Genomic DNA, 22,545 nt, shown 5'->3' with positions numbered 1-22,545 from the left:
AGTAAAGCAGAAATCAAACCACCTCCGGCGACCACCCTGGCATATTTTCTTAGGATTGTTAACGTACACAGGAGCAAACATACGTTCACGCGCTCGCACACACACACTATATGTGTGTGCGAGCGCGTGTGCAAAGAGAAAACAAATCTTACACGTACGTAAAAATATAACCTCAGACAAGAAAACCATAAAAATAGGAGTCAAGAACATTTATTCTTTGAAGGCGTGTTCATAACCTAGTAAACCACGCAATCACACTGTATTCACAGTGTTGGGTAGTGCCTTTTATTGTTCAGGTGTCGACCGTCGATTGAGGCCCACAAGTACCCCAGTTTTTTTTTTCTACCCATTGCCCCTTGCTTCTCTATAGATATTCCCGTTTTTTTTTTACTTCTTGTTCCATCTTTTTAAAGGCATGATCGTATCAATTCTTGGCTCCTTTGATCAACTGTGCTATTTGTTAAATGACATCAGGCACACGACTTTGGGTACAGCATATCAATGCGAACAACATCAAGCGGGCTAAGCGTGTCTTTGTCGTGGGTTGCCTCGAGCCTTCCGCCATCCTTTTTCAGCATGGTGGACAGATTGGCAGCCCGGGAAAATGCACCCGAGCCATACAGCATAATCGATTTGTAGCTGAATTGTGTCAGCCGGCGGACGTAATAAGCAGGCAGCTTGTCAAACTGTGGCAAGAACCCTGCGAGGCAAAGGAAGAGCGGAAATTCATTGCGCAAGGAAGAAAAGCGCCCGCCAAAGAAAGCGGTTTCAAGGTCATTTGAAGAACGTTTCAAACATAACAAGGAGTACACGTTTCTTCATTAACATATCTTCATTGTAGCAATGCTGGGATATTGACATGAAATACCACGAAACGTCCTCATTAGGAAGTGTGCCTCCGTTAATTTTTCCTTTTCCTAAATTTCCAGCTTGAAATAAAGAAATAGGTGTTCCGTTTCGGTACATGGACAATAGTGGCAAACAGATAAATATACAACAGATAAGAACAGACAGGACGAGTGCCATGACTGTCCTGTCAGTCATCCTGTCTGTCCTTAATTCCCCTACGTGTTTCGGTTTACGCGTGTTGGCTATGCCGCAAAAAGTATTTCGCAGAACAGCGCAACAATAACTCCTAAGATGAGATATTTTCTTTTTTTGCAAGTTGGGTTTACTCTCGCTGCGCCCTTCATCCTAATGAAAACCCTAGTATGGCGTGAAAATCATTTTATTGCAAAGCGAGTCCATGTACATCATGCACTACACTTATGTCTTTTAACCTGGTTTATTGCTGTTTTTCATTCCTTGACTTTCTCCTATTTCCTTTTTAAGTTCTCCGCGAATACATATATTTTAGTTGGAATTGGTCCGTTATCCATAGGCCTTCATGGGGAGCCACTACAGCTTCTCAATGCTCGTTTCGGAAGGAAACATTTGTTTTTCGTTGATGTACTATACGAGTGACTTGCACTGAGACTTACAGTGCGAATTCGGTTCTTTCTTTATCTTTTTTGCGCTTGCATAACAAAGTTAGGTACTTACTTAGGTTCAACTTGTTTTAGCAATTTCTCGATTACCTGGGGGCGAGGTCCCTAGTCATTAGTACCGAGCAGCAGCTCCGGAAATCATTTGGCAATTTCGTTACCTAACAAAACTTTCAGATAATCAAGGGAATTCTCGTTAAAGAATACTAAGGAGTCAAGATCAGGACGTCGAGACTACCAATAAATATTTATTGCGTCTCTTTTTTTTCCTCTCTCTCTCTTACATACGGTTCGAGCAGCTAATGGAAATAAATGATGAAAAAAATAGCCTTGCTGTATTCCGCCCCTTGGACTTATGTGCGCACGTGGAAGCAATTCATACAGTAAATCCTTTTATGTTGTAACTCTACGTTTTCTTATAACACGAAAGTGATAAGGGCCTAAAATCAAGTGTCACTCAAATTCGTTACGCCCCTTCATAAGGCCACACAATCACTCTGACATGCGAGCAATAAGTGGTTCTGCCAAAACATTAAAATACACGCATGGTTTTTAGTACAATGAGTTGCATTGTTAGCCGACTAGAAAGCGGGCGGTTTTGCATGGCAAGAAATCTGCGTAGTAAAGCTCCTCCGCGTTTTCTATTTTTTTTATTTTAATGGTACAGGAAAGCAATACAGGAATTCATTTGGCTTTTTAGTTCATTATACCACCAATATCTGTATGGAATCTCGCTGTCACCATACAACATGCTACTTCCTTTAAAACGATAGTGTGAAGAGCATGTTGGTAATCCATATTAAAAATTATTCACAGCGCTTGTCCGTGTATCTATTCTGTGTCGTTCTTCTCCCTTCGCGCTTTGAATAATTTTCAGCACTGATATTTGCGTATCCTGAGTTTACTCACACGTTCCCCGCTGCTAGCCAACCACACGATTTTCTCAGTAAAAACAACACGTTCACAGTACCAAACACGTAAGCCTTCTCTGTCTTTCAAAGTTTCTGCGGCGCCAACTTGAGAGAGAAGCTATAGTGTTTCTCCAGTCCAGCCTCCATCATGCCTTCGACCACAAAGTATATTTATTTATCTAGCCAGTTACCCCACAGACTCGCGAAGGAGCATTGCGTTAGAGGAGGATGCTAGAGAATTAGAAAAGAAAGTGAAAGGCAAGTATACAATGTTAGTGGGTAACGATGAAAGAACATTCTGTAACATATACAAATAATCCAATACAAGAATGAAATAAAGTGACCAAAGCAAAAAAGAAAGGAGTAACAGGAGGAAGAAGAAATAAAAACTGAAGGCACGGATGTTAACTAGGAGTGCATCTGGTTGGCTGCCCTACTCTGGGGGACGGGAGAGAGGGAATGGAAAGTTAAGATAGAGGGAGGGGAAAGGGAGGTAAACTGTGGTGAGCTGGGGCATGCACATGGAGGGCCTGAGTCTTTCTTCTTGCTTTCTTGCTTTCTTTGTTACACACACACACAAACACGCATAATCATCATCATCAGCAGCAGCAGCATCAGCATCATCATCAGCCAGGCTGCGCCCACTGCAGGGCAAAGGCCTCTCCCATACTTCTTCAACTACCATGGTCATGTGCGAATTCTGGCCATGTTGTCCTTGCAAACGTCTTAATCTAATCCGCCCACCTAACTTTCCGCCACCCGTTGCTACACTTCCCCTGTCTTGGAAGCCAGTCCGCAACCCTTAATGACCATCGGTTATCTTCCTTCCTCATTACATGCCCTGCCCATGCACATTTCTTTTTCTTGATTTCAACACTAAGATGTCAATAACTCGCGTGTGTTCCCTCACCCAATCTTCTTATCCCTTAACGTTACACCCATCATTCTTCTTTCCATAGCTCGTTGCGTCGTCCTCAATTTAGGTAGAACCCTTTTCGCAAGCCTCCAGGTTTCTGCCCCGTAGGTGAATACTGGTAAGACACAGCTATTGTACACTTTTCTCTTGGGGGATAATGGCAACCTGTTGTTCATGATCTGACAATACCTCCAAATGCACTCAAGCCCATTTTTGTTCTTCTGATTATTTCGGTCCCATGGTCCGGATCCCTACTCACCACCTGCACTAAGTAGATGTATTTTCTTACCACTTCCAGTGCCTCGCTACCTATCGTAAACTGAAGTCGCCTTCCGAGACTGTTAAACATAACTTTAGTTTTTCGCAGCTTAATTTTTAGACCCACCTTTAGTTTGCCTGTCCAGGTCGGTGAGCATGCACTGCAATTGGTCCCCTGAGCTACTAAGCAAGGAAATATCACCGACCCATCGCAAGTTACTAAGGTGTTCTCCATGAACACTTATCCCTAATTTTTCCAAATCCAGATCCCTGAATGCCTCCTGTAAAAGCGCTGTGAATATCACTGGAGAGATCGTATCTCCCCGCCTAATGCCCTTCTTTATTGGGATTTTGTTGATTTCTTTATAGAGGACTTCGGTGGCTGCGAAGCCGCTATAGACATCCGTCACTATTGTTACATACGGCTTGTCAACACCCTGGTTCCGTAATGCCTTCATGACTGCTGATGTTTCGACTGAATATAACGTTTTCTCGCAATCATTGAAAGCTATATATAAGGGCTGGTTATGTTCCGCCTATTTCTTTATCACCTGACTGATAGTGTGAATATGGTCTGATGGTGAGTAGCCTTTACGGAATCCTGCCTGGTCCTTTGGTTGGCAGAAGTCTAAGGGATTCCTCATTCTATTTGCGATTGCCCTACTAAATACTTTGTAGGCAACGGGCAGTAAGCTGATCGATCTATAATTTTTCAAGTAATTGGCGTCCAGTTGCACACACACATACATTTCATTATGCAGGATACCCACAACCTGTATGGTCCCATCGTCAATGGGTAGTATGGGGCCCATTTAATGATATACGAAAATGTCATCAAATGATGCTAGGCAAGCGTTTCAAATGTAATAACATATAATATATAATTACAACACTTTGCAAAATATGCAGGAAAAATGAGGGTTTGTTGTACATGATTTAACAGAAAGAGAACACAAGAATCAGTTCAAGAAGCAGAGAGAATGACTTAGAAATAATATTTTTTCATTGCTCTCAGCAAGTTCAGCGAGTTCTTTATGTAATGCGGAATACCATTCTCTACCTTTGCTCCAGCATACTGTTGGAGTCGTTTACCATAACGTTATTTATTTGGGGGATATTTAAATTACCAAAAGTTTGGTTCCTAGTGTGGCGTGGTGGAGTGCAGATTAATGATGTAGGGAATGGCTCGTAGTACCTCATAACATTGTTAATACATGTAGCTAATCGTAATTCCCGCACGAAATCAAAAGTAAAATATTTTTAGCATAGAAAACAAGGGTTTGCTTGGTTGATAGTATCGTGAGAAAGCTATCGTACGTATAGCTCGTTCTTGCAACCGTCGTACTGGTTCAAGGTAGGAGGTTTATGTAAAACCCCAGGATTCTACCCACTACAAGAGGCGGCAGTTCAATAGAGTAAAGTATAGAATACGGAGTATTGACACACCAAAGCATTCACAAGCTTGCACGAGGGCATACAGCTTGAAGCTAACTTAAAGCAGACAGCATCTACCTGAAGGTGCCAATATAAGCATCTGTCTAGAAGGACACTAAAGTAGGAGAACTAGTCAATGCGAATTGGGGGCCATTATTAATACATAGTATTATATCATTAAGTACAGTTGTATTATTTCAGGAATGGAATACCACTTATTCAGTTTTATTAGGAACAATGGTAAGCTTGTTAGCAGTAAACCAATCAGAAATTTTGGCAATAACAGTATTAATTTTTTTCGATATCTGAAATATTTTCATCAGAAATAATAAGGCTGGTGTCATCAGCATACATGAGCATTTCGGCAGTAGTTAGTACTTGTGGTAAATCATTTATGTATAGCAATTAAAGCAACAGACCTAATACCAAACCCTGTAGCACACCTGTTTCTATGGACTGAACAGAAAAAGAAATGGTAATTATTACCATTTCTTGACAACCTTTAATGTAACTCTCTAAGAAATGCCACATAGTGTTGCGGAAGCCATACTTGCGTAACCTCTCAACAATGTTTCGTATTCTACGGTATCAAATGCTCTTTCCGTGTCAAGAAAAACGGCTACAGCGAATTGGTTATTTGTAAAGGTGGTATTTAATGAGCACTGCTGTGGTTGTCGAACGCATGCGTCGGAATCTATGTTAATGTGGACATAACGCATGACATTTGTCCAAAATTAAATGCACGTGTTTTCCAATCATTTTTACAAAATGTTGTTATTTCCCATATCTGTACACTCAGTACAGATACCGGGTGGTAGCAAGAAGGGTCGGACCGGTCACCCTATTTATTAACATGGGTAACTTTGGCTATTTTAAATGTGGATAGATATCTTCTAGTATGTATTACCTGTGTTAAAATTCAGTTAAATATGTTTAGTGATTCGGGTGATGCATTTGTGATAGAACTTCTCACTGACACAACATCAACATCAACAGTACGAGGCATACTGCATAACTGATTTAGCTCGTCATGACCTCACATCTGCCAATTCGTTATTGCGTGCAAGTCATTACGAATGTCGTCCTGGCCAGTTTCAATACGTTGCATAGTGACGAACACGATATCCAGCCCATGTTGCCCTGGGTTAAACTCGACATCACTGCATAGAAGTAGGCACAGCCAACACATCAATAAAGAAACGAAGTTTTTGTAGTGCGTCCCTAACGGCAGCGGCTCGCTGCCGAATGGCGCCACGAGAAAGAATCTAGAAAACCCAACAATGTAAACACGTGGTATAAGGCTTGTTCCGAAGTTCAAACTGAATATACGCTCACCGTTTTTAACATTTTCTGGAAAGATGTCGATGTACTCGTCCCTGTCGGGGCGGTTTTGCTCGTGGTAGAAGCCCAGCACGTGCAGCAGCTCGTGCATCACTGTGCCGCGGAAGAGGCAGCCGCGGCCCAAGGACAACGGCTGCTCACCGCCAATGCGGCCAACCATCGAGTAGCACCTGGGCATAGTGCCAGCATTTCCAGACATGCAGGTGGCGACGGCATGCACGACACTATATTCAACACGTAGTACGATTGACGTGATATGCATCGCGTCTCATATAACACCAAACGTAGAGGTACTCTGACATTTTAATGGTGCAAGAAAGCTCTGCAGGCAGGTTTGGCTAATACGCAAATAAGCCCGCGCATGGGGAGTGCTTCTACTAACTGAGATCTATCTGCTTCGAACATTTCATTCGATTTTGTAAAACGAAGCAGGAGTACAGCATTGAAGTTATCGGTTTGAACACAAATATACCTCGTCTGCCGATTTCTTCTACACTAGGCCTACACCGGATTGCAGCTATGTCAAGGCGCAGAATAATACATTTCAAGGCTTAAGCTGCGCTGGAGTTGCCTGCGTGTGGATCTACAGTATCAAATTAAATTTTACTACGAAAATGACTTAGGAATATCGAAGGAAATATAGGTATTTTTATATCACTTCTAAACAAAATGAAATAGAAAGTTTTCGCGAAGCATGCTTGCAGCGAAACAAAAGCTACTTAGATCCGCTACATTGCACAGCATAGAAATATATGTTTACAAAGCAGATGTTCTTTTTTGTTTATCATCATGACTGCAGGCGCACGCAACGACGATTACGCGTACTGTTGTGCCATACCATGTCCCTATATTCGACGCGTTGGCAGCTGCCATACTACGTGCACCACGTGCACATCAGCAAGGCGACGAGAGCTCCCACTTTCCGTGAGGAAACAAGAATTCGACGCGAGTGACGTCGGCACCTGCCAAACTGGTTCCTGCCGACGAGGGGTCGCCCAAGGGGACTAACGGGAGAACTGGCCCATTGTGAGCAGAGAGCCACTTCGAGCCACCCAGTCGGTCTGATGCACTCTTGCAGCTACATGTATGCTATCATCCACTATCTGTAAATATTGTATAAAGTTTTTCATTTCTTCTTCGTCTGCGGACAGAGTCCGTCTCTCGCCCTCCAACCTGAAGTCACAACAGTGGATGGCAAGCTGTGTGATTCGAAGCCAGATAACGCCCGCTACACCGCTCAACGGCAGCCACGAGCACCACTGGCGTCAGCTACTTTGGAGGGGTGTGTGCCCGATGTTTTCCTTTCGCATCGCCAGACCTTTGTCGCACACGTAAATGCTAAGGACAATTGCTCCAGTATTCTGAGAAGGTTGTAGTGCTTTTGTCTTAGTTTGCTTCAGGCCTTGCATAGATTTACTGTTTCGGAAGCAAAGCTAATTTAGAGGCAAAACCGAAGACGAGCCGTCAGATCGCGGTGTATAAGCTTAGGATACAAGACCTTCTTTATGTTTGTCAGGAGATAGGGATTTCGGTTGCCACGACGAAGCGAAAGACAGACATTCTGGACGTTATGAGGGCAAAGAGGTAACCGAGAAGGAAGCCGAAGAGATTTGGGGAGAAATTCTTGAGAGGAGAAGCGTCAAAAAATGCGCGAGGAGGAGCAGAAAACGGCGTGAGGAGGCAGAGAGTGAAAAAGGGGCGAAGAGCAAGATCATGCTCTTAAAATGAGATTACTGGAAATATCGCAAATTTTAATTATTTCTGTGAGTTCAAGACCCCTTTCCGGTGGAGTCGATACGCCTACACTGAGAATATAGGACCTGATGCTGCCGTAAAGGAAAGACGGTGATATCACGCTTTTTCACGTGAATTTCGAACGTACGTGTGAAAAGATACTTTGGTATCAAGAAGACAAAGGCTAGGGTAGCGCAAGCCTTTGGTCTGAAAAACATCGTTCAGTTGTCCCAGAAAAGGCCGCGGAATTACTTGCACGCTTTCCTTAAGAAGACTATCAGAACTGTAGAAAGGTAAAAGCCGCGCTTCATCGCAAAACCACCTCTCTGCCGAGGCATTTCAACCGCGGTTTACACAGACAAAAAGGGGCAGCGAGTCGCACACCGAGTTGGGATACGAGTTTAAGTCTAACTTAGAAGAGTGGCTCCAAAGCGTAGAAGTGCATGTCAATCACTACAAGGTGCTTGAATGCATAGCGCTGGAGCAGTTTTACCGAGTTCTTCCAGAAGAAGTTAGACTTTGGCTGCAGGAGAGGTTCCCCGATGTAGACCTATAGAAGGCAGCGCCGCTCGCGGAGGAATATTACACGTGCCGAAATTCCAAGAAAAATCGATTCAGGAAGAGGGCTTGAAAAAAAAAAAGACTATTCTGTAAGGCGGTTTTCCCATTGCAACCCAGTTTTATCGAATAAGAAATCATCCACGAGTGACGAGTTCAACAAAAGAGTTTCGACTAACCCTGGGGTGGCGAGGGAAGGGCTAGCAGAGACAGCGCAGTAAGCTGGGGCCGCTAAAGCTAAGGCAGATATAGAGCGCACGTTCGAGGCCCGGAGACCGCATAGCTGTTTCCGTTGCAACAAGGAAGGCCACATTTCCTCAAATTTCAAGGAGCAAATCGCATTCGCCTGCAATACCCATTCTGACGAAAATCTGAGGCTGCTCGAGCCATATATCCGGGCGGTCGTGGTAAACGAGAAAATGTGTAGGGAACTTCGCGATTCCGCCCCCACCATGGATGTTACGCATTTGTCCTGTGTTTCTCCATTAGCCTATACAGGGGAATGCGCTTGGGTCAGACAAGTCACAGAAGAACAGACCACGTGCTTGCCACTTGCCAGGGTAACCCTCGAGGGCGCTTTTGAAGGGTTGCAAACGGAGGCAGCTGTGAGTCCAAGTATACCCAGACACTGTTCATATCTTTTTTCGTACAAATTGAAGCAGCTTTTTGAAAAGGAGGTGGGCCGGTCGTTCTCTACCAGTCTCGCTTGCATGGCATTAACGAGAACAGGGGCATGCGCCCTCGCAAAGAAACGTGAAAGCTTATCTTCAAATGAGAAACCTGACAATGTAACGTCTCCACAGCGGCAGCCTAGGCTGGTAGATACGGCTGATGAAAAACAGAGGACTAAGACTTGTGAAGGATAAGTTACCGGATCAGTGACAATGGGTGAGGGGCCTTTCGAGACTCGTGAAAACCGGGCGCCTAGGGCTGGAGTGAAATGTTCACTGCTTAGCCCCGCTTTTTCTTTTTCTGGAACCAGCTTAGTAGGGTTGAATGAGAGGCGCTTATCGCGGCCCAGAAAAGCGACCCTTCGCTAACTTTGCTACACGCTAATGTAAATGAAGGACTAACCCGAAAGAACATCTAGTTCTATAGATGTTCAGGTCAGGTCTCAAGTACCGGAAATATCAGGATTTCAAGGGTCACATATACAAGCAACTACTCGTGCCAGAAAAGTACTGACCACAGCTTTTAGAGTTACCGCATCGGAATGCTTGGGCGGGTCACTTTGGTACCAAGAAGACAAAGGCTAGGGTAGCGCAAGATTACTACTGGCCAGGATGCTGAAAAGAGCATGGAACAATTGTTCGGTCATGCGACACATCTGAGCAAGTTGTTAAACACAATGACAAGTCACAGAATTTCACTCGGAGCGAGACAGGGCAAAACAAGCTTTATTCGATCGCCTCAGCTGTGTCTTGCCTGCGCGAATGACTGTTAAGAATCCCCTATGCAATCCATTCCTTAGCTGTTCCTTGCCATTCAATGTGTTTTCTTTGACAGCACCCTTTGTGAAGGCCTGCATCCTGAGCTCGTTATCGGATGTGTGGTTCGTGTTTATTACAGTAACCGTAATGGTGCTGTTGAGAGCACAGAGGGGGTTCGAACGTTTGTTTTTTTAGAGTTTGGTCTAGCATTATGGTGAGCATTGGGAGGGTTAACCATTTTCACCGAAGTGGCTGGGGTTGATTTTCGGTCACTCCGTGAGCTTTCTCAGATCGAAGCAAAGGAATAACCAGTGGATGAAAGGGCAGCAAAGCCATTTCTTTAACCCCATCAAGGGCGTCACTCATTCAGCACATCGCATATGTCGAGCCACGTCAAACAGCTCGACTTCTGGATGTATTACCTGGCGGCGGGGGAGGGGGAGGGGCTGTTCTGTTGTGCCATATCACTTGCCTATCTTCGGGATGACGGGAGCTGCCATACTACGTGTACAACGTGCATATCAACGAGGTGACGAGAGCTCCCACTTCTTCACGAGGCATCAAGAATTCAACGAAGGGGACTTCAAGAAGCTCCCAGCCATCTCCGCGACGATTAAAGAATTTGACGTGAGTAACGTAGACACCTGCCAAACTGGTTGCTGCCGACGAGGGGTCGCCAAGGGGACTAAAGAGAGAAGCGGCCCATTGTGAGCAGAGTCGCTTCCAGCCGCCCAGTCAGTCTGATGCGCTCTTGCAGCTACACGTATGCTATCATCCACTATCTGTAATGTAAATATTGTATAACCTTTTTCGTTTCTTCTTGGTCTGCGGAAAGAGTCCATCTTTCGCGCTTTTAACAAAATACGCATGACAGGATGCGAAATATTCGTTAAGAAGCTGGGCAATGCCGCGGCGCTAAATGTGTCCGAAGATACGTTCAAATAATACTCCCAGTTCAACGCCCGTAACTGTTTATGTCACGTTTTATATCGAGCTACACATCTCTTTTTCAGACCTCAGTAGCCTAAGCAGTAAAAATGTGCATTCATCATTGAGAGAGAAACATTTATTTGCTAAAAGGCATGGTGTGTACAACTCGCGAACTCGTGCTTCCCCTTATTAGTACGGCAGGGTTACGCTGATATTGCACTGAGCCGGAGGAGTGTAGCACGTGGCACATGGATTCACATGCGCAATACGTCATCACATCCAACCAAAAAAGTTAGCAGAAGCCCATTTCCTTCTCTAGGTCATTCAGGCATTCCGCTGCACAGAGAAGGCGCGGTATGGTGTTGGAGCCAGTATGGTATGGTATCGTGAAACTTTATTATGGTCCTTCAAAACGCACGTCAGAAGGCAGCGGGCCGCTGCCACGTCGGTACAGAAAGGCCGAGTCTCTCTGCTGCGTCGCCGGCCCTATGGGCAGCCCGTAGCTGTGCTTCAAGAGCGGGGCTCGTCAGGGCAGCCTCTTATTCAGATGACGCGATGCCGTCGCCGTCGCGTAACGTGGGGCGCCGCCGGAGCATGTATTCTAAGTTAGCTATGTCTGAACATAGCTCCCAAATATTGATCGATTGTATCTCTGAAAATATTTTCTGTAACACTGCGGGATTAGGTCTGTGGGACTAGGCTCGACCAGGAGAGCATTGACCTTAGCTCGCCCCCGACCCACGTTATGTTGGGGATGAACGTTGCGTTGAATGGGAGCAACGACGAGGCTTTTCCGCTGTTCCCGAGGGAGACAGGAAAAGTGAGACTCGATTTCCGCCGCAGCAACCCCCACCTCCCGCAGGATGCTCCTGCCCGTTTGGGTGGTGGAAAGCCAAGAATATTGGGGCCTCTCCTGCGCTTCCTCAATCTCTTCCAACGTGTTGTGTATCCCGAGATGAGTCAATCTCTCCGAGCTTATGTACATGGGGAGCGCGAGGGCCCTCTTGATAGTATTCGCGATGAACGTGTAGAGCTTGACCCTCTTCGACCTTTGTCAATTGTACGCGGCTGACGCGTAGGTAAAAGGACACATCCAAAAGGCGTGCACCAGTCTCGCAAAATTGCCCTCTCCAAAACCCTGCTGCCGGTTGGCAACTCTCCGAATGGGTATGATGGCATTACCCGCTTTCTTGGCTAGTTTAGACACCGTCAGGTTATGGGAGCCGTTCGATTCGATCGTCATACCCAGGACTCGGACGGAGGCTACCTAGGGGACGATACTGCCCTCACTTGTCCGTAGAGTGGTGTCGACACCCTCTAGCAGCTTCCGACCCAGTAGCGCCATCTAATTCGCGCTCCGCACACTGACTGCTGTAAACGGTCTGCAGCGAAGCAAGTTTTCGCTTGCACAACGGTGACCCCGTGTAACCTAGCCGCTAATAGTGGAAACATATTTATAACTAGATTATTACTGCACTTGCAGTATGGATCTTGTCATCCTACTCACAAAAATAGATGTCTCGAATACGACAAACAAAGATCCATTTCAAGATTACTAAACCGTTTTGTCATCATACCATGACAAAACCTTAACTTTGCACTCCCTGTTCCTTAATGCCATGTCCACGGGAAAGCTTTATGCAGCGATACGGGTGCTTATATCGAGGCAAGAGACTAGGATTGGGTGTTTTTCTAAAGTAGCATTCGTCTTTGACATCCGCTCTTTTTTTTTTGGCACCGGGCTCAACTGGAGATTTGGCTCAATTTCATGTGCGCACATCTATAATGATTTTCGACTGTAAGGAACAAAACGTTCCTCCTAATATGATCTGGTCGAGGTTAGATTGTTTATATGCACGTAGCTGTTAATAGACAGCAAAACCAGTAGGCCAAGCCCGCTCATTGCGTCACCGCCGACAACGACATCGTACAAAGGCAAACAGTTCGCCTATGCATAATTGTGACTCGAAGGAAGTGACTCGCGTGGAAGTTTCTGCTGCTGCACTCTAGAATTTTAAGCCTACATGAAAGCATGTCGCCGTTTAGAGGCACCGGAACACCGCATAGAGAACGCACACTGCAACGCTAGTGGCGATACCCATTGGTGCTTTCTCAAGCTACAATATGTACGAAACATTTTGCTTGTGCATGGCCGTTCCCGTCAAAAAAAAAATGCCACTGTTGCATATTAAATTATATTGCCATCCACGTCTTCGTACCACTGGCGGTATATCACATTCTTTATTGCAATAACTGCTTGTAATAACATATTGTTAATTATTATTAGATTATGCCGTTTTACGTGCCAAAGCCCCTATTTCATAGTGAGGAACTACGGAAAATTAGACCACCTGCTGTTCTCTAACGTGCATCGAAATCTAAGTATGCGGGGGATTCCGCATTTCGCCCTTATTAAAATGAGGCCACGGTGGTCGTGATTCGATCCCGCGGCCTCCCATGGTTGGCAGCCCAACACCATGGCCACTAAGAAACCACGGCGGGTTATCATTGTCAATAAACGCCATGATGGGCAACGAGCGCTGGTGATCACTCTCACGGGTGCAGTAGGCTGTTATACCGTAAACTGTAATGCGCATATGGACAATTTCTCTACCGTGCAGTTAATAATAAAATCCTTTGCCTCAAGCATTCCTCCAGAAAATGTTTAGTTACGGTTCTTTTGTCTTTCGTTTTTCACGCAAAGCAAACTAGTTAGTACGGCTGGCAAATTAAATACTACTTTTGAAGTGAACCGCATTTTTATGTGTCGTACCAATTCCCTATTCCATCAATAGGATGACGGGTTCTATGAGCAGCGCTACTCAACATCTTAAAATATAAGTGGTAGTCAAGAAAGTTCACAACCAAGGTCAGAGCAATTCAGAGTGTAAATAATATACCCGATCTTATCCAAAAGAAAGTGAGAGAAATAAAAAAGGTAAACTTGCTTCAAATGAATGAAACAAGACTGGAAATGTACAAATGGTCAGGAAAAGTAATCAGGAAGGAACATCGGCGGGTAACACAAAGGCCTGGGCCTCGCCATCTGAGGCTCGAGCTGTTTGCTGTGGACATATACAGACGCAAATATTCGCAACAGGATAGGGCATGCATCGACTGCAGCAAAAGTGAGGAAACTAATCAGCACGTCACAATTGACTGCGTAGATATTCATCCAGCAAGGACACTAGAAAACATGTACCTTGTAGAAGCGCTGGGATTCAAAGCGAATAGAAGTGTTAACTCGTGAGCAGTCTAGATAAGCAATAGTTTAGAGTATTCGAGAGAGGAGGGCGAGCAGCGAAGATATTCATAAATACCGGAGTCGTTAGCATATGTTCTAGAGATAGAGGTTCTAATTAAAAAACAAATATCATAGAGAGATAGGCGAACTGCTAGACTGCTTCGCATGTATGTAATACATGATGCTGGCTTCAGCAGACTAGTAACTAGCCCGCTTAGTCACCCCCCCCCAACCATTTTGAATAGAAATAACAAGCATCATCATAATAATTATCATCATAACCGTCATCATAATCCTGTCCGCTCGCTCCTCCTTCTGTTCCTTCCATTAACGCTACCTTTCTTACTTGTGTGTGCAGGTATATCTGCACGTTCGAGCACCGTTATGCACATAAATGTAAAGGGTGTACTCGGCTCCAAACCAAAAAGTTAGGAACCTTACGGATACTTCTTGCTGCACCAAGTCGCTGTTGGGAAATCAAAGCGTGTATGGGCAACCATCGCTAAAGTTCAGCTTGCCAGCAGCAGCGCCATGCAACGCACAGTGCAGAAAGCGCAGGAAACAGTCTTCGACAGGACATGCTGCGATTTCGCGTCAGTAAATTAACTGCTTAACTTGAGCCACGTGTGCGAAGCTCCTGACCTGACTGGGAAACGGCCTGCTACGGCATACCGTAGTGAATGTGGGTGGCAAAATGAAAAAATGAACAATCGGAATTATACAAAGCAATGCGGTTTATTCATCACTCCGCGGTGGTCGAGGAGGATAGGCGAATCACTACAAAATTTTATCTTGTCATAAATTCAGTTTTGAAAATAGCAATGAGTCAGGGCAAACGTCTTTTGTTTGGTTGCTTTCAAGACAGATTGATCTAAACTGAAATAAAAAGCAATGCGATGTTGTCGCTTACCCTTCTTTTTCTGCAATGCGGACATAGTCCTTCTCGTTGGTCCGTTTAACAAAGCGTATGCACGTCGATTGCTCGATATGGTGCATGGCATCCTTGATTTTTATGGTAGAGTATTGAGCGCCTGTGAGAGAAAGAGCAGTATGGTTGCGCCGGTTAGAACTAAGAATTGGTTTCAATTGGCTTTACCCTTTTTTTTGCAATGAGTCAGGATATCCCGAAAGCACCCAAGGCCAAGAATAATTTACAAGGCAAGCTTATCTCAAACTTCTATTTCAAGTGATTTGCGTACGTAGACCGACAAAAATAAAATGAACTTTTCTATTCACCGTAAATAATGAGGGAGATCAATGAGTATGCATGCAATAGTAACGTGTTAGCATTATGTTAAACCTTTTAACCTCTTTTCAACGTTCCTTTTTTGCGCGGAGTGATGAGACAAACACTGACTAAACTTTCGAAATTATTGTTTGCGCTGTCTTTATATGGAGTATGTCAGACATACGGGACGACCGTATGCCATCAACTCCCGATTCCGAAAAAGGGGTCTCTGCGCAGAACCATGAGAATGGCTTTGTGGTCTTTGAAATGGTCGGTAAGGTACTTTACGGATAGTGTGGCACACTTGTTGCGAAAGACCATTGTCGATGCACGCGCTTCGCTCGGTGAAAACGAACCAGCCACAGGGCTTGGCAAGATGAAGGTCGACGCTTTGATCAAGCTCTTGAACTAACTTGCTGTGCTTCTTGGTGTCTTCGTTGAACAACGGCCGCACGTTTTCATGACATAGGCTCGGCATTTTTCGGTCGGAGTTCTAGTACAGCATCACTCGTACCACTCGCGAAAGCGCGACTCCCATCGTAACTTTTAACTATACAGCAAAGAGAACACAAACGCAGTCACTGACGCGCCTATGGGAACGCTCGACACGTTTCCGCATTTCCCCAGAAGCACAGGCTGTTCTCGCTGCTTCAGCGTGTATCCTGAATGTAGCGTCTATTTTCTAAGCTTTTCGTACGCTAGGTGGCGCCTAAGCGCTTCACAAACAGCAACGTCCAAGCAACGACGTACCGATATTCCCTTCGGCAGCGTTGAAGCAGTTTCTATCCGCATATGCTTACAATGCAGATCGCGTCCCGCGCCGCTTAAGATCTCCACTTCTGCGCTTCCGAACTGGTCAAATCAGAAATCGATCTTGTAATCACTATACTCCATTCCATACATAGCAGTCAACGCGGTGGAAGCTCCGCAAGAAGTTCGCTCACGAAAAGTTATCACTCCCCGCGTTCCGTCTACGCTTCGCTCGCATCGACAACAGCACTCGCTCGCGCGAGCATGCACGCGCGGATCCCCGTGACCGGTTGCAAATAAAAAAAAAACGCGAAAAGAAGAACAAAAATAAAAGTGATCCAAAACAACGATTTAGCAGCCGTATGCCACAGCGTGTTTGTTTCCAATGATTAAAACTTGTTTCATTCAATACTGAGCCTATGTAAAAACAGTTGCGACAAGTGCAGCAAAAAATATCGAGCTATATCCTAGTCCGAATGAAGCCAGTGAGAGAGTGCGTCTCCAGCGTCAAAAACGTTGACTGCTATTTATGGAAGGAAGTACAGCTTAAGGTATGCATTCTCGTTATCTCTGGCACATTCTTGACGAATATTAGAGAGCATATAGCAGCATTCGCGTTCATTGAAATATCATGGCCGACTCTGAAATACGCACTATAAATGTGAAGAACCCTTAGCGCACAAAAAAGCATTGCAAAGCTTAGCATGGTTTAGCGTAATAATTCCTGAGGCAGGCTAGTATGGTGTTTATGAGACTGTCGCTCCCGAAAATGCCTACAGGTGGCGTTATTAAGGTATTCGAAGATCTCTTTATCAAATGCTTCATATTCGTACAAAACTGAATGCAGAAAGAAAAACAGGTAAATATGAATCAGTCATGAAAAGCTTCGCAAAAAGGCGAAAGAAAATTCCTCGTCGGAAATTCTATTCCTTACAACGATACCAGGACAGTTCAGGAGTTCACAACGTGCGACAAACTTTAGAACTGAAGAAGAAAATTGCAAATACAATAACCTCTTCGTGTGGGGGCCAAATAGGTTCTATGTGGAATATTATAAATCAGTTTCTATATTGAGTAGATCATGTGCAAATCCATGTAGAATATTCCAGAAGATCGAATAACGCGGTAATCATCGATATTGCAGTGGAGAACATTTTGTCAATGGATATGATATGCATGACCACTCAGATAACTATGAATACGTGAAGAACCACGTTGATTGCACTTTTTTTCTCCTATTAATACCAATGAAGTAATAAATTTGCATAGCAATTCCAATGGTAGTTACATATGCGACGCGGACAATATAAAAAATAGTGCAAGTATAACATGCTCTTGTGGTAATCGCGCCTGCTGCAAAATTTATTTTCAATCTTGCCCTAGAGAAAGCAGTCTGCCCTCGTTGGAAGGACTTTGCCAAAATTCTTGCTATATTCAAAAAAACAAATAAAAATGTGCTTGGCAATCCGGGCATTCTTTCCAGATACCCTGTTTTTGGTAAGGGATTAGAAGAAAAGATTTTGTCCAGACTTAAGGACTTTAGCAGTAAAACATAGAATTTTAACTGACATGCACCTTCCGCAGATGTAGCACTACTAAAACGATCACAATTGTTCTTGAAGTCAAAGGAAAAGAAACATAATGTTTTGAGTTTGTTCATCGAGTTCACAAAAGTCTACTGTTCTCTTATCACACAAAATGGTTTTCCTAAACCTAAAGCCTTGTGGATTACATATTTCTAACTCCATGAAGCGCACCAAGCAATTATGCCAACAAAACACAAATGGAACTTCAGAAAAGGTCCAAAAAGATATTAGCGATAGTCATCTCTCATACAAAAGTGATTTTTTTTCATACTAAGAACAGACCACTTGACGGTGATAGTGTTACACTGTACGATTCCAAATCAGTTCATCCACTCAATAAATTAAAACCATGACGTGTCATACTGACACGTCTACTTGTTTACCTTTCTCGAGTGACCGCTTTTCGCCGTCTAACAAATGTTATCGCTCAGCGTGAGACGCGGCCGCATGTATCGAAAGTTTAACGAATGTCATCGATGGCTCTGCTGTCACCGAAGCTTTTGTAACCTCGTTGCATGTGCGACCAGAATTGCATCGAAATTTCTGGAATACAAGCGGGCTCGAACGATTACTGTCGGAGCTTCGATCACTATAGCGTATAAAAGCGGACGCAGTTGACTGGCAGAACTTTCGAAGTTCATCAACAAGCGTAAGACAGCTGACTTAAGGAAGTATAACATGGATAGAATTGAACATGCTCTCAAAAACGGAGGAAGCCTAAAAGCTGTGAAAAAATAAGCAAGAATCAGATATATGCGTCAAGAGACAAAGAAGGCAATATCATTACTAATATGGATGAGATAGCTCAAGTTGATGAGGTGTTCTATAGAGATTTATACAATACCAGTGGCACCCACGACCATAATAGAAGAGAGAATAGTCTGTAGGAAATTGAATTCCCACAAGTAATGCCGGAAGAAGCAAAGAAAGCCTTGGGAGCTATGCAAAGGGGGAAGACAGCTGGTGAGCAACAGGTAACAGTAGATTTGTTGAAGAATGGTGGGTAGATTGCTCTATAAAACTGGCCACCCTGTATACGCAATGCCTGATGACCTCGAGCGTACCGGAACCTTGGAAAAACACAATTCTAATCCATAACAAAGAGGACGCCAAAGACTTGAAACATTTTAGACCGATCAGTTTACTGTCCGTTGCCTACAAAGGATTTACTAAGGTGATAGCAAATAGAATCAGGAACACCTTACACTACTGTCAACCAAAGAACCATGGAGGATTCCGTAAAGGCTACCCAACAATGGAGCTTAATCACACTATCAATCATGTGATAGAGAAATGTGCGGTATATAACCAACCCTTTTATTTTTATTTATTTATTTATTTATTTATTTATTTATTTATTTATTTATTTTTTGTTTATTTATTTATTTATTATTACCTCAAAGGCCCCGGTGTCGGGTATGACATGAGGGATGGGTGACCACTTCAGTGGAATGCGTACTCAATGGGAGCCTTCATCTCCTTTCATTTTCATGTGATTTCATTTTATTCCCTTAAGGACCCCTTGCGGGGCATTAGATAAGGGGTCGGTGGTACAAAAAATACAGTAAGTTGCCCACTGTGTTATTTTACAGAAAGTACACTCGTTACTTCTTCCACGAAGGCAGTTGAGGTGGTGATGGTAGCGATGTGGTGGGGAAGGCCGTTCCAGTCTTTAGCTGTAGGATGAAAAAATGATGACGAGCAGGGGACAGTGCGCGCACTACGGCGAGCAACATTTAGTGCGTGACCTGTGCGCAGCGATCTGCGTGAAGGTGGTAAAATGTAAGGTTCTTGGCGAAGCGAGCTGGTGTAGAATTTATGGAATAATGATAAGCTCGCGATGTGGCGACGCTGCGCTAGTGTGTCCAAACCAGACTCTACTTTTAATGGTGATACGCTGGTATCATTTGAGTATGTCCAGTGAATGTATCTTACGGCGCGGTTCTGTATGTGTTGATGAGGTAAATCTGCTGAGGATGCCATATTGGTGATGCGTATTCGAGTTTTTGCCCTAATGAGTGTTTTATATGCTAGTATTTTTACCTGTTGAGGAGCACTGCGGAGGTTGTGTTTCAGAAACCCCAAGGTTTTGTTAGCAGATGATATGATGTTTGTTATATGCGAGCACCAGTATAAATCATGCGTGATCGTAATACCTAGGTACCTAATACAGTTTACAGTGTCGCTTGGGATGTCATTGATTGCGTAAAAAATTTAAGGCTGATTACGGCTGCGGGAAATTGAGACATATTTAGATTTATTATTGTTTAGGACCGTTAACCAATGATCACACCAGGCTGTAATGTTGTTCAGGTCATTTCGGAGATAAATGCAGTCATTGATATTAGTGATAGCTCGATAGACAACTCAATCATCAGCAAACATACGAATCTGAGAGGAAACAAGCAATGGAAGGTCCTTAGTGTATATTAGGAACAGGAAGGGACCTAAGACTGAACCTTGGGGTACGCCTGATGTTACGGGAAGGAATTCTGAGGTAGTAGTGTTCACACTGACGGACTGTGATCGGTTACAAATAAATTCTTTTGTCCATGTTAGGATATTGGGGTGGAATTTCAGGCGAGAAAGTTTTAATAATAAGCATTGACCAACTTTATGAAGTGCCTTTGCAAAGTCAAGAAATATGATATCGGTCACAGTGTTAGTATCGAGATTTCAGTGTAGGTCATGAAGAAATGTAGCTAATTGAGTGTCACATGAGAGGCCTTTACGGAAGCCGTGTTGCGACGGATGGAAAAAGTTATTCCTGTCTAGGAAATTGATAATGTGTGAGTATATGACGTGTTGGATTATTTTGTAAGAGATACTAGTTATAGATATTGGACGATAATTTAAGGGTGAATTACGGTTACCTGATTTGTAGACTGGAACGACCTTGCTCTTTTTCCACTCGTTAGGGAGCTTGTCTGATGATAGTGATTGGGAATACAGCAGGGTTAAATACATGGGAGAGAGGCGCTTCGTGTTTTTTAAAAGCTTTGACGTGATATCGTCAACACCAGCTGATGAAGATAATTTATGATTATCAATTAGTGCGGATATTCCATGTGGTGAAAAAATATTATCCGGCATTGGAGCCATGACAACATCAGGGAAAGCAGGAAGAGGAACATGTGGTTCGGTAGTGAAAACAGATGAAAATGCATTGTTAAACAGTTTGGCACAGTCAATATCAGGTAAAATTTCACCATCTTTCAAAATTCCTACAATAGGGGATGTCTGGGGATTGATAACCCGCCAAACTTTTTTGGCGTTACTGCTGGGCATGCGGGGTAGGTCAGCGCTTTTTAATTATTTATATCGTGTTAGTTACAGTTTGGCTGTCTATAAAACTAACTATAGTTAAAAATCCTTTTCCAATTTTCTTACATTTTGCAACATAGATACCTCGTTTTTTTCTGAACTCTTAATAACACAGCTTCCGTATTTTGCAAAATGAACAATGGCCCGTTATACATCGAGCTATAGAACTATCTAGGTACCTAAAATTTAAGGGCAATTTTTTTTCCTTGCATAGTGCGTTCACTACTGCGGCAAGCTTTTTATTTTTTGACTCAAATGCCATTAGCTTCGAAATAATCATTCTACTTCCCAAGTTTTACGAGGCCCTACCAAATATTTTTTAATGAAGCGGACGCGCCTCGTGTTTCCGAGAGCTGCTCGGAGGTAGTCTTGGGGCAGGCTCCTGGCTGTGAAGGATCAGCGACAACTGGCAGGCCACTTCCTCGCGAATGAAATGATTCAGCTGAAGGACGAGAGCAGAGGGATCGGTGTGGCCAGTGGCAATGGCCGAGACCGAGTCAGCCTGTGGGACGTTTTGGCTGGCGGTGTTACGTTGGCAGCGCAATTCGTCGAAACTCTGTGGTTGTTTAACGTGCACCTAAATCTAAGTACACGGGTGTTTTCGCATTTCGCCCCCATCAAAATGCGGCCGCCATTGCCGGGATGGGATCCCGCGACGTCGTGCTCAGCAGCCCAACGCCATAGCCACTGAGCAACCACCGCGGGTTGAGCAAGAGTACGGTGACGCTGATTGGACTCTTGGCCAGCAGCATTTGAAACGCGTCGTCCTCAATACCCTTCAGGATATGGTTGATCTTCTCGTCCTCCGCAATCGTTGAATTAGCACGGCTGCAGAGATCCAAGACATCCTCAATATAGCTGGAAAAGTCTCGTCCGGTTGCTGTATTCGCTGGCGTAGACGCTGTTCGCCGAGTAGCTTGCCGACGGCGGCACGGCCAACCACTTCGGCGAAATGTGTCTTGAATGCGGAACAACTCGAAATGTCAGATTCATGGTTCTTAAACCACAGACTGGCGAAGTCAGCAAGGTAAAAGATGACGTTATTCAGTTTAGACTGGACGTCCCACATATTGTGAGCACTTACACGTTCATAGGAGGACAGCCAGTCTTCGACCTCATGCTCTCCCGTCCCGCAAAAGAGTTGCAGAGGCAGCCGTGGGTACAGTCAGTGCGCAGGTCATATCAGTCACGGTGATGATGGGCAACGTACGATTGCGCAGCTCCAGGTGGACTTGAGGGATTCCAGCAATCTCCACCAAATGTAAGGATGTTTCATTAAAGGCGAGCAGCAGCAGATAAACAGCAGCCTGGCAGCAGCGAGCAGCCCGAGCTCTCTCGCTAATCGCCGCACGGGTCGGCGTTGTCGTCTCCAAGCCGCTCTCGCAAACACGAGGCCGGTCCGCTTCATTAACATGCT

The 22,545-nt window shown here is 44.3% G+C and overlaps 1 protein-coding gene across 1 annotated transcript in view; it reads right to left on the bottom strand.

Moving 5' to 3' along the window:
- Positions 1–310: 310 nt before the first annotated feature.
- Positions 311–22,545, bottom strand: part of LOC135896400 (astacin-like metalloprotease toxin 4) — a 38,825-nt gene continuing 16,590 nt past the window's right edge. Inside the window, exons 3-5 of the mRNA XM_070539611.1 lie at positions 15,151–15,271; positions 6,339–6,514; positions 311–700 (exon numbers count right to left, since the gene is read on the bottom strand). Coding sequence (XP_070395712.1) covers positions 471–700; positions 6,339–6,514; positions 15,151–15,236 — 492 coding nt within the window. The 5' untranslated portion in view covers positions 15,237–15,271 and the 3' untranslated portion in view covers positions 311–470. The remainder of the gene's footprint in view (positions 701–6,338; positions 6,515–15,150; positions 15,272–22,545) is intronic.

Source organism: Dermacentor albipictus, chromosome 5 (genome assembly GCF_038994185.2).
Source record: "Dermacentor albipictus isolate Rhodes 1998 colony chromosome 5, USDA_Dalb.pri_finalv2, whole genome shotgun sequence".
In the NCBI taxonomy this organism is placed as follows: domain Eukaryota; kingdom Metazoa; phylum Arthropoda; class Arachnida; order Ixodida; family Ixodidae; genus Dermacentor; species Dermacentor albipictus.
The sequence above is the reverse complement of the archived record's forward strand: the minus strand, read 5'-3'. Positions and strand labels throughout refer to the sequence as shown.